Here is a 16,369-nt window from a genome sequence, read left to right as displayed (position 1 = left end):
ATCAATGATTACCATTACCCACTCATACAGAGTTTCGACAGAAGGATAAAGCAGTATACAGAAGAACGGTGGACAGACATAAACAGATCAATGATTACCATTACCCACTCATACAGAGTTTCGACAGAAGGATAAACAGTATACAGAAGAACGGTGGACAGACATAAACAGATCAATTACCCACTCATACAGAGTTTCGACAGAAGTATAAACAGTCCCGCGTCATTGTTTTAGAGGAGTTTTGTAACAGAATACTCTGAACAATTTAATGGCTGGATTTGTTCCAGATGTCAAGATCGATCTCGACTGTTCTAATATAAAAATGAAGATCCATCGAAACTCTAGCAGGAGAAGACAGATAATTCCGGTGAAAATTAAAAAAATGAGAATAAAAGTTTTATTTAACGACATCAGTCTTTCTTGTAGTTAAAAAGCTTTGCGTTTCTTATCATTCCGACTTCTCATTAGATCCTTTGTTTACAAACTATAGCCGATAATTAACAAAAACGTATGAGATCACCCTGTTAGTACGGCTTTACAACAAAACTTATCATACTACTTTTGTTGATACTGAACACCATCTCGATTAATTGTGTGCGAGAGAGTCTCATTGCTGTATAACAAAGATTTAACGCTTCAGGTTTTTACACATGAGGCATATCAAAAGTTTTGTTATGACGACATAAATTACAGCTGTTGTATTCGCGAACATTTTAGTAATGGGTTCGAGTTATGTCAGAGTGCAAGTGAATTTATTGAGAAATTCGGCTTCAATCTATATTTTACTTTAAAGTATCAATGCTCCATGTTTAAACGTAGACAATCAACAACATATTGTTACGTCTCTGGTCGTTTGATAATTTCCTGTATAATTTCTTTCGGATGAAACTTTAGCGATACAAGTCCTTTCTTAAATAAAACTAGTTTATTCTTTCTCAATACAACTTTACAATACACTTAATTTCCACAGTCATTTTAACTTAAACACATGCTATAATTCACAACGATTCACGCACTTTACTAACGGTCACTACCGCGCTTGACTCAATTGTCCGTTTCTATCTCTGCCTGTTTGCAATTCAATTAACTATGCCGTCACTTCTCGCCGGTCTTATATATACAAAATAGAGGGCGTCTGGCAAACACTCGAGCCTTCGGGAACGTTCGAGATACTCATTACGTGTCACCAGTGTCACGTGACTTCCGCTGTCATAACAATATTATGCCATCTTCCTCAATGATAGAACACTATCTAAGAAATCTTGTTTTGCGAGTCGTCTGGTGATTCTCAGAAGTTTGTCTGTTATAAATGAAATAATGACAAACAATACGTTTAAATCAAAGATTCTGAATTACTATGGTAACATTGTCTGACTGTCAGGTGTTATTTTCATGCCTGATCAAATGTTTATGATCTTTTAGTTCGGAGCTTTCTTTTTCCTTAACACCTGCACATTCAGCGTTGCCAAGGTAACAGCGACTGACTGTCAGAAGCAAAGTAGTATAGAATTTAGTGCTCCATGATTATAGAACTTACGTTTACAAATCTCAGCATGAGCTGTCTTCATCTATCGAACAACATAGTTTGTTTCTCTCGTCTGTCTTAAATCTTTTTACATCTATTTTTTTTTCGTGGATTAGGCCCAGCAGCAGTGACAAGCCAGAACGTTTATTTATTATTTAGCAAGGAAGAAAGGAGTTAAAATAGCTCTATGAGAGAGCAAATGTGATGAGCGTTTTGATGAGACGGTCATTATCGTTTAGGAAGAACGTTTTTCTCCCAAATATTAATATATCATGCAATAAATAAAATTTCCTATACTATTCGTAAAAATGAATATTTTTCTACTCTATGTAACCAGTCAATTCCTAAGTAATGTAATGCTTTTTAAACTTTATTCAGGTACTATGCTATATTTCAAGGTATGACGTCAGCCATTGGAAGTATAAACCTAAATACGCTACATCTAAGCATGCGTGAAAGTGAACGTCACGTGAAGTATATGTCAACACAGTTAAGCTGATTTTATGAGTAATGAAAGAGAAAAGGTCATCCTACATCCTACCACAACTATTTTCATGTTTTATGTCTTTTTTCAGTGATAAAAATTGTGTGATTAAGGAAATTCTAGAAAAAACTCTTAAGTTTTAGCTAAATGTGTGTGAATACTGTGAGCATTCCTGAAGAAAAAATCTTACGTTTTAGTTAAACATGTGTAAATACTGTGAGCATTCCTGAAAAAAAAACTCTTACGTTTTAGTTAAATATGTGTAAATACTTTGAGTATTCCTGAAAAAACGAACTCTTACGTTTTAGTTAAGCATGTGTAAATACTGTGAGCATTCCTGAAAAAAAATTTTTCAAATGGAGACAGCTGTGTTTTCTCACATGAAGTCATTAAGTGCCGCTTTGTATCGAACAAAAAAAGTATTATATTTATCAGCTTGGCAAAGCGTAGCTTGGTGGTTAGCGTGCCTGAATTGTGAATTTCGAAAATTCAGGTCCATGACCCACTGATGGAAAACAAACGTTGGAGCTGTAGGCGCGCTATAAGAGTAACATTAAAATCCCATTAGTCGATCAGACAAGAGCAGCCCAACAGTTGGCGGTGGGTGATGTTGACTAGCTCCCTTCCCTCTAGTCTATCAATACAAAATTAGAGACAGCTATGCGCAGATAGCCCTCGTGTAGTTTTGCGTGAAATTCTGAAACAAAGAAGTCATTAAGTCACATCACGGTATTTACACATGTTTAACTAAAACGTAAGAGTTCTTTAGTTTTCATAATGAATCTGTTTCACCACTACTGTTGAATTCGTGAAGTGGCTGCCACATATATGTCTATGTTAGCGTATTACTTGGCATTGTATATCCTGTGCGCACAGCCGTGGGAGTTCTTTTAAGAACACATATGTTCTTTCGGGTCACTGTACTTTGTTTTTCAAGTACTTTGATCATTATCTCCATTGTCAAGTTCAACTCGAATGATATATATATGTATATATTAATTTTCTAGAAACGTACGTGTTAAATTTTGCAATACATGAACGAGGGCAGATACAAGGACGGATTCAGAGGGTCAGAAACCACTTTTCCAGAGAAACATATATATATGGACTTCGTTACTCAGTTTATATATGCCTTCAAGTAGATAATCGGGTTTAAAAGTTTGAACACTCGTTTAAAAAAATCCTATAACCGTCCATGAATTAGTATAGAATATTGAAAGTTATAAAGTTAATAATCTAGTCTCTAAACAAGACGCGAAGGTTTTACTTTTAACCCCAAGATCATAAATTATACTATAGGTAAAATAAAACAGAAGGTTACAGTGTTACTTATAGTAGTTATTTAGGCTTCAGGCCTAGTGGTTAGGGTACTCGACTCGAGAGTCAGGGGTTCGAATCCCCGTCACCGAACATGCTCGCCATTTCAGCCGTGGGGGGCTTTATAATGTTACGGTCAATCCCACTATTCGTTGGTTAAAGAGTAGCCCAAGAGTTGACGGTGTGTGGTGTTGACTAACTGCCTTCCCTTTAGTCTATCACTTCTAAATTAGGGACGGCTAGCGCAGATAGCCCTCGTGTAGCTTTGCGCGAAATTCAACCAAAATAACTCTTTAAGACTTTTGACTTGAAACGTTAAGCAACGATCTCGTAAAGAACAAATGGTTTTAAAGTATAGTGTGGGTGTCAAAATATGTAGCCTTACGCTTCATGTTGGAGTTAATATGCACGCAAAGCAATAGACAGACAAATAAATGCTCTCATATTATGAAAAGTAGTTTAAAATATAAGAAAATAAGGCAGTCTGATAGACTCGAGTTACCGAACATAATAGGCTTAAACGTAACCTGTCTGGCTTAATTAAAGTTTGGATTGATCCGCCAACGAAACGTACAAAGAGTACAAATTACTTCATGAACTTAAAGACAAACTAGGAACATTCAGCAGCTTAGTGTTTTTAATTACTTCAAATTTACTTGTTTTGGAACAATCTCAATGCAGTGAGTGTCATGAGACGGAAAATCGAACAGCTTGAGCAGAAGAAAAAAGATTACTTACATCTTGCTATTAATGTTTTCAGATAAATAATTGCTAATTTTGGAAATTAGTTTATATTAAATTCTCAGCAGCTTGTCAACTTATCCCTTTTGGCCCAATGACTTTTGTTGAAGATACTTGTGTTATTTGGATGTGCAAGATATTATACAATTAACGAACGTTTAATATGTAATAATATTAGTATTTGCTAAATAAAATAATAAAACGAAGATCAACGTTTTTTACTTGCACAAACATGTATTTGTAAAGTTACAATTTTGGAAATTATTGTTGTAAATGGCGCCATTGTACTTGTATGTTAATCATACACGTACCTTTTTTATAAGCAGTGTTATGTGTACTTCTTGACGGATTTTCCTGAAGATGGTGTAATTATTTACATCAAAACATGTAGAGTTTTAAGTTTCTTTTAACTTGTATATTTTTATTTTTTTAACTTTACAAATAAATGTTTATGCAAGTAAAAAACGTTGATCTTGGTTTTATTATTCTATTTAACATCTTTGCACAAGAACTGTCAGTTTTTACGTATTACTATTTGCTTTTGACGACTGGAAATGAACTCATTAACTACATGAACTTTTGATGATGGGAAATGAACTAATTAACAACATGAACTTTTGACGACTGAAAATTAACTAATTAACTTCTACGAACTTTTGCCGACCGGAAATGAATTCATTAGCTACATGAACCATTTTCTAAGGATGTTTTAACTTCAGGACAATGTACACGATGATTTATTTATTTTAACCACTTTAAATTATATATATATCTATGCTTTTAAACCTCTCTATACTCTCTAAACCAAAATGAGCTAAATAAATATTTCTGAACCACAGTGAACTAAAATGGTTTCTTATAAAAAATATGGGAAATTTTGTTCTTCAGGAAAAGAAAAAAAAATTCTATTAATTCTACGTAAATGCTCAGTTTTAACCATAAGTACTATTATGAAGAGTAAAAGTAGTCTTCAGCTAACTGAAAGAGTTGATCGCAGTATAGCGAGTGTAGTAGATTTCGCAAACAGAAACGTACCAATTAATAAGACTACCGAACCGAGAAAATCCCTCATTCAGCTAAAAAAATATTATATATACATATAGAAAGAACACAAGCTTAACCGCGTGTTTAGAATTTATAAATACTTTCTTTACCCATGGTGCTTTAGGCCTAAACCAGCAATTCATGATCCCTCCCTTTCGTTGGGATGTAAGCGCTGAGACCGATAATAATGTTGATCACGTCATTCTTCATTTTCTCTATATACGAGCTTTCAAAAAAATTTAATTGAAATGGTAATATGAGTTCTTCTCACTAGAAACCCGTAATAGTAAATGCTAACGATATTAAAACTATCACCATTGTTAACTTAATGGTTTAATTCACCAAATCCCTCTACTGGCTAAAACCAAGAATATATGTTTGTACACGTTTATATATGGGCTAAGCCTTGGAAACCACGTAATGGTGAATACTTAACGAAACCTTTTGTTCCTTTGTTTTCTACTGTAGTGCCTTACAACATTCTACACAAGTGTACAGGCTGCCTGAACAAGAATGTATAATCCCCTAGAGAGAGTGAGTAGCTGCTACTTTTCAATCCAAAGAGAAACGTTTGTGCCGTCAAACTAGAGAGCTGCCTAGACAGTATAGGTATACTAAAAGTGTAACTAGTGTAAGAAACGTTTCTTTTTTTCATTTTCTTCAAACAGCTATTCTACAGATTATTGAATATACTTTTCAATTGTTCTAAAATTTTCGTAGTTTGAACGGTAGGCTGGCATGACGTCATAATTTTCCAAAGCACGAAAACATCCTGGTTACAACTTCTGTGTCTGCGTATAATAGTTTGTTTGTTTTGAATTTCGCGCAAAGCTACTCGAGGTCTATCTGCGCTAGCCGTCCCTAATTTAGCAGTATAAGACTAGAGGGAAGGCACCTAGTCATGAGCACCCACCGCCAACTCTTGGGCTACTCTTTTACCAACGAATAGTGGGATTGACCGTCACATTATTACGCCCCCAAGGCTGAAAGGGCGAGCATGTTTGGTGTGACGTATAATAGAAAACTATACTCAATCAACTACAAAACGGAGGGGTTAGGCCTATAATATGGCAATTTGAAATCGGTACTGCAACCGAACCGGTCAAAATTTTTTAACTTTGATTTTTTTTATTACAAATATAAGAAAGCTGTCCTCATCCAGACATATATTTTTGTAGTTTCGTCAAATTGTAAATACGTACTTAAGTATACAGATATAGAGACATGACTTATTCATGCCGTGTAATCACCGTGGAGACGAAGTTATCATTTTAATTTATTTTATAAAATACGACAATGTAATATTGTTCGTATTGGGTAAAATTAATTAAGTCTGTTATGATGTATGTTGTGTGATTGTTTATAAAGTCAAAATGCCGAGTGACAAACAACAGATAACATAGAAACGGTAAAAAAACATGCTTATGGGACATTTTTACTGGTCTCATTCCATCTCCAACTCAGTTATTTTTTACTGTATCATGCTGTAAATTTATACCACCAATAATAGGCAATTATGTAAAAGTTATTGTATCTCAGTAAAAGTGAGTAACTTTTATGACATGAAATCATAAGTGCTTAAAAACTGTAAAAGAATGTTAGAACAATGTACCACAGGAAGTAACCCGGATGTAAATACTAGAGGGGATAAGTTTTAATTGGAGTGCCACGATTAGGCCTACCTAATTTGAATGGATGGGAAGTCTGATTGAAACTACGTTATTTGTTGTTTTATCTAAAAGTTTTTCATTAAATCCATTTAAAGTACTTAATAAAGTAGTTTAATTTATTAAATAAATCCAAATCAAAGACCATAAAATTAAAAGTAATTAAAATGATAAGGTACGTTGTTTTTCTTAAGCAAATTTACTGCTGTAATCTAAATTTTTATCAAGAGAACACCAAATTCTAAATAAAATAAAATTAAAACTGTAAATAGAAACCTTTCTGGACTCACATTAGCCGTTACTCAAGTTCAATGATTTAAATAGTTCTATGAATTTTCCCAGCATGCTCTATTGTATAGCGATTACTAAAAGGAGGGAAAGGTGCTGCGTAAACCAAACCAAATGTTGTAAAAAAAAATCAGAATTGCAATAACTTAAGTTAATTTGCCGAAAGCTAATTTAATTTTTGAAACATTCCAATACAATGTTTTTTATTTACTGTTATATTTTATAACAGGCTGACTAAAATCTGATAGTCTGTACCATAAACAGCCCACACTGTTCGAAAATGAGCATCTGAAGAGTTTGAAATTATATTTAGTTTACTTGCTAAGTATCTAATAAAATCGTTAAAAGTTTGAACAAAAACCGCTCATGTTTATTTCAGATGTTTCGTTTTTCTGTTTTAAAACATTTACATGTCAGGTGTTTCGTTTTTCTATTTTAAAACAATTACATGTCAGCTGTTTAGCTTGTCTCTGTACATAATTATGTAATCATTTAAAAGCTCCTGAGTAAAAGATTAGTAATCATAGGTGTTCTTGAATAATGTTTTGATTACAGATTCGAGTTTTCTCTCTAAATGAGGCCCGGCATGGCCAGGTGGTTAGGGAGCTCGACTAGCAATCTGAGGGTCGCGTGTTCGAATCCCCGTCCCACCAAAAATGCTCGCCCTTTCAGCCGTGGTGGCGTTATAATGTGACGGTCAATCCCACTATTCATTGGTAAAAGAGTAGCCTTCCCTCTAGTCTTACACTATTAAATTAGGGACGGCTAGAGTAGATAGCCCTCGTGTAGCTTTTCGCGAAATTTAAAACAAACTCTACGTAATGATTAATGTGTGATTGTTTTGCAAATTATATTATTTGGCAAGTAAATTGTGGCGAAAATGGTATCTAAGAATCTTAAACATTATTAAAAAAGCGAAAAAATATTAGCTTTTTATCTGGAAACTAGTGTTATATAAACATTTATGAAAATTAATACTTCTACTTGTAAATATACGATATTTTAGATCAACAGGCATAAAGGTTTTGATAAATTACTACTAGATGAACTAGTAGATGTTTTGATCTTCACATTATTTATCTACTCTTCATGATAACTTAAATTACTAAACTGAGAAACACAAAATACGTGACATTTTTAACCCTATTTTGTCAATTTTCGAAACTTGTATAATCATGATTTTATATTATACACATGCTTTAATAAATTGTAGTTTTGCATTATATATTTGCTTAAATACATCATAGTTTTACATTATATATTTGCTTAAATACATCATAGTTTTGCATTATATATTTGCTTAAATACATCATAGTTTTGTATTATGTATTTGCTTAAATACATCATAGTTTTGCATATATTTGCTTAAATACATCATAGTTTTGCATTATATATTTGCTTAAATACATCATAGTTTTGCATTATATATTTGCTTAAATACATCATAGTTTTACATTATATATTTGCTTAAATACATCATAATTTTGCATTATATATTTGCTTAAATACATCATAGTTTTGCATTATATATTTGCTTAAGCAGATCATAGTTATACATTATATATTTAAACTTCATGATAACTTTAAGTGAGAAACGTTTAATACATGTCAAAAATACTCTGTTTGTTTGTGTTGCCCTTCAAATCTTTACTCATTATGTAACGTGTAAAACCTTTAAACATGTTTTTTCTCATCAGTTTTATTTTTGAAATTTTAAACAGTTTCAACAACTTCTATTCAGCTTCACGTCGTATCTTATCATATTTCCAAATACGACTTGAAATAGTAACAAAAATATAGCTAGACATTTCTATTGTTTCTTTATATTTTAATATTTATTCTATGTATCGTATGAGGCTTAGTGATGAGATGCGTGCATTGAATGCGAAAAATCTTGCGTTCACTTTTCTTCGGTGGGGGGGGGGGTCTAAGTATGTGTAGGGACGCAGGGTGGGTGTGGGCAATTTATTACCTCCGCCACTGAAGGTGAACGAAGTTTATGTTTTCACCCCAGTGTGTGTGTGTTTGTCAACAAATTTCTCAAAAACGGCTGAATGGATTTGAACGAAAGTTCGTATACATTTGGATTATGACCCAACGTAGAAGTGGTTAGTTTTTGGAGGGTAAATAAAGGTCACGAAAATAAATAAAAATCCCTATCTGTCAACATGGGGACAGATTTTTCACACTATTTTTGCTCTATAACTCAGTCAAAAATGGTCGGATTGTGGTGCAACTCTGTGGACATACGTGGAATATTATTCCCCATTATCCTGCCAAAAATGGTCCGTATCCGTTAGTAACTACGGACACACGATCACATTTTCGTATTTTATGAGAGCCGAATATGATCAATGCTTCGTGTCGGGGGTATGCAGTACCCCTCTAGTTAACATATATTTCTGTTTTTCTCTTACAGAAAAGTGTAAGAAATGCGAAAATCTAGACGCAAGAAAATAAACAAACTCGACACGTTAATTCTTGTAGTATCTATTTTAGTCCCTTGCTTGGGAAGAAAAATACTGAACACTTAGAAATGTTTATTTCAGGTGCCAAATGTTTAGAAAAATGATACAATAAAATGTTTAATTAGATGCTTGGTTGTGAACGTAGTTTCTTACATTTTACACACAATTATTGATAAACTGCCTGCAAATTTAAAACGAAATTCACATAACATACAAAGCAATGGTAAATCACCCGTAAATGTTAAGATATAAAAAATATAAGACACCGTAATATATATAGGGTAATACACCGGTAACTGTGTGCTTCTAGTATTTAACCGTTAATTTTACATTTTTTACAATGAAAGATAAAAGAAAGCGAACAACCATTGTACTAGTGTAACGTAATTTTTGTAGAATATCATGAACATTACTGAGAAAAAAATAGCTGAAAATCGATTAAATACAGCAGTAGAGATAAGTAGAAAAAAATTAACTAGTCAATATTAAACAAGTGTAAAAACAAGTTTATTCCGACAGAATTGGTCTATCGTTTAAACTGGTGAGTCTCTGTTTAACCCAAATAACCTGGAGTTTAAAATGTAATGCATTCTGTTGAACTAAAATGATCTCTTATTTAAAATTCAGCTGTCTTTTAAATAGAGGAAGCTCTGCTTAACCAAAGTCAGATTTAAACGAAATAATCTGTCTTTTAAACTGTCATTTCAAGATGACCTATAGTTAGAATTTATATATCAAACTCAAAATTTCTATATTTTTTGTTTACTTGCTTGTTTGTCCGCCGCGTTCACTGCGCAGGTCACACTTCTCTCATATGAAGGTGCGCAAAACGACAATTTTTCGTTGATATACGCGTCAATCGTCTGCTAGCCGAACCTGTAGTTTTATCGTTAAGATATACATCACACGAATAAATTCTACACAGACTTGACACTTTTTGGTAAGTTTGAGTTTACATTTAGTTTAGAATATAGCATTATAGGCTTATTTAGTTATATATCATTAACTATACATCAACTAGTACATCATATATTTAACCACACACACAAAAGAAATGTATGCAAAATAAGAATGTCGTGTGTGAAAAAGCAAACAGAAGGCCTAGCAGATAAAATAAAACTATGCCGTCTGACATAAAATAGACTACGTGAAAATAGTAACGCTTAAATTATAATACTTAAGTCAGTGTAACTGGTAGTGCGCTTGCATGAAGTGGAAGATGGGTTTAACCTGTAAATTGAATTTTTTTAAATTACCATTAGAATAGACAGGCCTATTTAGTTATAGATTATTAACTATACATCTACTAAAACATCATATATTTAACCTCACACACAAAAGAAATGTATGCAGAACTAGTGTGTTAAAAAGCAAACACTAGGCCTAGCCTATAAAATAAGATAATTCTGTCTACCATAAAATAGACTACGTGAAAAGAGTAAGGTATAGATTATAACACTTATTGTGTAAAATTAGATTAAAGTCAAGTCAGCGAATGTATTTTATTCTACTTTCTTTTCTCCAGGTGGTTCGATACCTGGAAGTGGATTTTGTTTTCTTTTGATACATTGTAAAGTACAATTGCATTTTGTTTGTAGTATATTTCATACATTAATGTCATTATGTGAATACGGTATCACATTCATAAAAATATATTAAATCTACATTAAAGCAAATTAAACATAATATTACATACATATTTACGTTTGAAATTTTAATAATTTGAGGAAGGATGACGGGAAATGGGGAGAAAAGAGTTAGACGTATCCTCTTAGGCAAAACAGGTACTCATACGTGTATAAAATAATCTAAATATTCTCCATAAGGGCCTATTTATCCTTGCCAGTGAAGGAAAAACAAAAAACATCGTTCATAGGAAGCCCTGATTTAAAACAGATTTGTAGTATATTTAAAAAAAATCAAACCTAAGTTTGTCGTTTTTTTCATAAATTCACAAAATATTTTTTAACTATCGAAATATGGAACGGTGAAACAGAGAGAGTAAGTTATTTTTTCAAAAAACCCGGGCAACGCTGAGTAATACTGCTAGTTTGAAATAAGATAAACAAATAGCACGTTAAGTAGCTTAATTGTGCGTTTGGATAGTAGATGTACAAAGATGTGTTCATTTTTAGCTCGTTCTGAAGGATTTCCCCCTGAGTTGTGTCTTCTACATGAATAAACGACCTAAGGACAAAGTGGTAGTGGTATTCTATCCTTTGAATTAGAAAACAAACCAACTGTAAAAGTTATTTAGTTGTTTTATAATTTGTATTTTCTGTAGACTTTTTTGAGAATTGATAAAAGGCATTCTGAAACTTCCAAGGCCGGGTGTGGCTCAGTGGTTAGCGTGTCGGACTGTGATTCCCAGGACTCGTGGTTCGCGGGCCTTTTCCTCAAAATCACGCTGTACTTTGGGGCCGTGGATACGTTATAATAGAGATGGTCAAGAATTTGCGGAGGGTTCTGTTGAATAGCTGCCTTTTCTCTTGTCTACCTTTCATAATTAGGGACGGCTATGCGCAGATAGCCTTCTGTAACTTTACGCTGGTCAGTTTCGTGCGATTTGTTTGTTTGTAATTAAGCACTAAGCTACGCAAATGGTTATATGTGCGCTGCCCACCACGGATATGGAAACCCGGTTTCTAGCATTGCAAGTCCGCAGAGATACCGCTGTGCCACTTTCAATTTCGTAGGAAAACCTCAATAAGTATTTATAACTATTTGTTGGACAGACTTATTTTTCTAATAATCATTCCAAAACGATATATTTGTTTTATAACTAAAATTATTTGATATCACTTTGCCATAGAATGGGCCTATTTTACATTCAACATGCGCTGTGGCTTTCTTCACGGTACTAGGGAACCCTTTAACCTGATCTTACGAACCAACTCTTACCTGCCCCTAGGACGAACTTTCTGTCTAACCATCGGACATAGGAGGTGTGACCCAACCGTATTTTTCGTGTGTTTTCACAAGACTACGAAATGATGCTTCCGCTTGTTTTCGACTAAACTCTTTTCCGCCTTTACACTTCCGAGGGATCCTCCCTTGTCCTTTCACTAAACTGGCAGCGAACTGCATAATTATAGCCTCCACAGTGTAGGCACTAGCCCATCCACGTGGAGTGAGGAGTTCCATGCATATTGCCCCACCATCCATAACGAACCCCTTCTCTATAAGCGGGGAAATGACACGCATGAAGGGCGGAGCAAAGGGGAAAGTATCCGGAAACGTGACATTGAGAAGAACATACTCTATCCCTGACTCTTGCATGTCTTTATAAAACGCGGATTCAGGATCAATCTGGAAAAGCTTAATATTCCACTCGTAAAGGTTGTCTTCAACTAACTCTGCTAAAAACGGGGGGTCTTCTACATTTTGAGAAGCTTTACAGATCTCGTGGAATTCCTTCATAAGCCTCCTCGTTCTAATGGCATGATTATGTTTCGTTACGTTTTCAGTGAGGGCGCTGTTGTCTTTGCTGGTGGACGACTTGGACTTGAAGAAACCGCTAGACGAATGGCTGCGATGTCCTTTTCTTGCAGCAGATGCGCCCTCTGCTGGACTAACTTTAGAGTCACGGCGGGAACTTCTTGGACTTGCACAATGACTCAGGAACCGTCTTGCAGAAGATGGACGACTCGGGGAGCCACCATCGTGCTGGCTTCTTTCTCGGTCGTCTCCACCCCTGTCTGACGATCGAAAAAGTTTTTTCAAAGCCGTGGCCATATCGTATTCTACAGCATAGGTCAGCACATGTTCATGAAGTAGACTTGACGCAGTTGTAGTATTGACAAGAAGTTTGAAGACGTCTCGCTAATAGGATAGCTTCTTCGTTCGAAATATCCTGTCGAACAGAAAGTTACGTTAGTGTGTAAAACAAAATCTAAACCAATAATAGCAATGAACTCTTGTCATCTCTCAAAATAACAAAAAATTGATTATCTTTGTAAAACAACACGAATATAATTATCGGCACAAATAATCACCTCAGGAAATCAGATTACTTTCTTATAATAGCAGTAATTGGTTTCGGAGAACCATCGTAATTGCGAAACCTTCGAAGCGATAGCTGGAATAAAGATAGGTCAGATTGAAGATTGTGGTACTTAAATTCTGTATTAAGTAGTAAGATTTTCTGCTGTTGTTGTTTTAATCACTTTGTGAAACGAGACCTACGTGCTTTGTTTAAACCGCATCTGTCTGAATAAAATAACACGTACTTCATACGAAAGAGCTGTGTGCTTATGACGCAAACGTTTGCGTCAGTAGGGTAAACGTATGCCACGGCATGGCCTCAGTTCTGCCACGCACAGGCGTAATTTTGTTGATCACTCTCGCTTGTGCTAGGTCCTGTTACAGAATAATCAATAGGGATACCTACGATAATGCCCGTGTTAAGATCATCCTTATTGCTGGTAAGCTTGCCGAGAGAAGTCTTCCCCTTTTTTCTACATTGTCACTGAAAAATTTATCTAATTGCGGAAAAAGTGTTTGTAACAGATGCTGTTTTCATTAAGTCTAAAATCTATAAAAAATATCGTGAGGAATGTTTAACAGAAAAATATTATACTTCTCTCTCTCTCTCTCTCTCTCTCTATATATATATATATATGGTAAATTCCTAGCCAAGTACGAAATTTAATCTCATTAAGTCCCAGAGATTTGTGCAAGAAAAAAGTATTTACAACTAAAACAAATACTGTATCGAAAAACGTTAGTAAGTTACGAAATAACATCTTGTATGAGATTCACATAACATAACACGCAGCTGTGTATAAAAAATACTAACGATTTTACCGAACTAGATGTGCATCCACATAGTCCACGAACGTGTTCTGTTTCAAGAGTAAATAAAACCAAAATTAAAAGTAACAAATATTTTTATTTTTTGCTTTTCAAGTTCATATGTCATGCTGTGTTCTGGCCTACAGAGTGTATAATTCTTCTCGTGATTCATGGCATGCGCACGTTTTACTGACGTCACGACAGTACAAATTGTAACGTTAAGTGTCCCTTATGTGACGCCATTTTAGTGTTTACTAACTGACTGACAGACAAAACACTACTATATAGTGGTGCGAATGGTTGAAACAGATGACCCCTTCAGTCGGTCTTCGGCTCCCTTTCGGAGAACTAGGAAGCTGCATAAATCTTTTAGTTAATTGTGACGTCATGCGAAACACGCACGACATAGAAGCCGAAAGAATAAGTTGTTCACACATCCCGATAATTTTTACATCTTTACTTTATAAACAGCTAAATATTTACATCTTTACTTCAGAAACAGCTAAATATTTACATCTTTACTTTATAAACAGACAAAATATTTACATCTTTACTTTATAAACAGCTAAATATTTACATCTTTACTTTATAAACAGACAAAATATTTACATCTTTACTTTATAAACAGCTAAATATTTACATCTTTACTTTATAAACAGACAAAATATTTACATCTTTACTTTATAAACAGCTAAATATTTACATCTTTACTTTATAAACAGACAAAATATTTACATCTTTACTTTATAAACAGCTAAATATTTACATCTTTACTTTATAAACAGCTAAATATTTAGATCTTTACTTTATAAACAGCTAAATATTTACATCTTTACTTCAAAAACAGCTAAATATTTACATCTTTACTTTATAAACAGCTAAATATTTACATCTTTACTTCAGAAACAGCTAAATATTTACATTTTTACTTTAGAAACAGCCAAGAAGTGACAACTCTCATGAACTCAGAAAGCCAAAGATGTGTTTTATTATTGCATAATAGCTCATACAGTTAATCAAAAAAATACCAGTTTTGTAGTAGACTTTGGACATAACATAGAAATAGACGGGCTTGCACTTGTCATTAGGGCGCTCGACTCGCAATCTGCAGGTTGCATGATCGAAACTAATCCCTAACATACCCTATCAGCCCTAGGGGCGTTAATATGTGACTTTCAATCCCACTATTCGTTGGTAAAGAATAGCCTGAGAGTTAACGGTGATTGATGTTGACTAACTGTCATCCTCTAATTTATCACCTCAATATTAAGGTCGGCTATCGAGAAGCTTTGCGCGAAAATTCAACAAACAAACAAAGGCTGAGCATGAGCTAGTGGTTACAGGTCTCGGGCTGGGAAGCGAATGGTCTAGGATTCGAGACATGATGCTGTTTATCAGGCTTAGCACTTTCATTTGTGGGCGCGTTATGAAAATTACATTTAATTCCGTGAATCGGTTCAAATGGCTGAATATAGCCCTTATGGAGATGGAGATTGTTGGCCAGCTGTCTTTATCCCACGTGCGCATCAGGCGTTATTCGGTTTGAAACTTCTAATTACAATTAAAACTCATCAAAAAAATACATATAAATGGAATCAGATAGCTCGTGGATTCCAGAAGGTGTAATTTTTGTACCAGAACAACAGTAATTATTAGTTTATGGATTAGAGCTTTCCGCTAGTAATCTGTTTTTGTGTGTGTGTGTTTTAAGGAAAACAACATTGCTAGGCTAACAAAGAATTAAGGCCAAGGCACTGTTTAGCACTTTGCAATTATATTGTAAAGTAAATACTGTGACCATTACTATGTATACATACACAAGGAAACATATGAAGTGTTGACAATGTAACACGCGCCGTTAAAACACACGCGTTGACGTTTATATTAAATTTATATAATTTTGTTAATTTAGTCGTGAACTATAACCAATTTTTTTTGACATAAAAACTTTATATCATTGCTTTAAATTAAAAACTAGTACCATCTTGTCAATTTTCGGGTAATTTTATTCTTTTATCTAATTTGTTTGTTTGTTTGTTTG

The 16,369-nt window shown here is 34.1% G+C and overlaps 1 protein-coding gene across 2 annotated transcripts in view; it reads right to left on the bottom strand.

Annotated features, from left to right (window-relative positions):
* LOC106457744 (ubiquitin-conjugating enzyme E2Q-like protein 1) overlaps nt 1-16,369 on the bottom strand; it is a 61,783-nt gene that overhangs the window by 24,359 nt on the left and 21,055 nt on the right. The window contains exons 1-2 of one of the 2 annotated variants that reach the window (XM_022383767.1): nt 13,530-13,633; nt 12,436-13,387 (exon numbers count right to left, since the gene is read on the bottom strand). In XM_022383767.1, the coding sequence (XP_022239475.1) occupies nt 12,460-13,269 (810 nt within the window). In that variant the 5' untranslated portion in view covers nt 13,270-13,387; nt 13,530-13,633 and the 3' untranslated portion in view covers nt 12,436-12,459. Of the gene's footprint in view, nt 1-12,435; nt 13,388-13,529; nt 13,634-16,369 lie in introns of those variants that run through there. The other variant, XM_013917190.2, reaches the window with a different exon arrangement.

This window comes from Limulus polyphemus, unplaced genomic scaffold (genome assembly GCF_000517525.1).
Source record: "Limulus polyphemus unplaced genomic scaffold, Limulus_polyphemus-2.1.2 Scaffold368, whole genome shotgun sequence".
Taxonomy (NCBI): domain Eukaryota; kingdom Metazoa; phylum Arthropoda; class Merostomata; order Xiphosura; family Limulidae; genus Limulus; species Limulus polyphemus.
The sequence above is the reverse complement of the archived record's forward strand: the minus strand, read 5'-3'. Positions and strand labels throughout refer to the sequence as shown.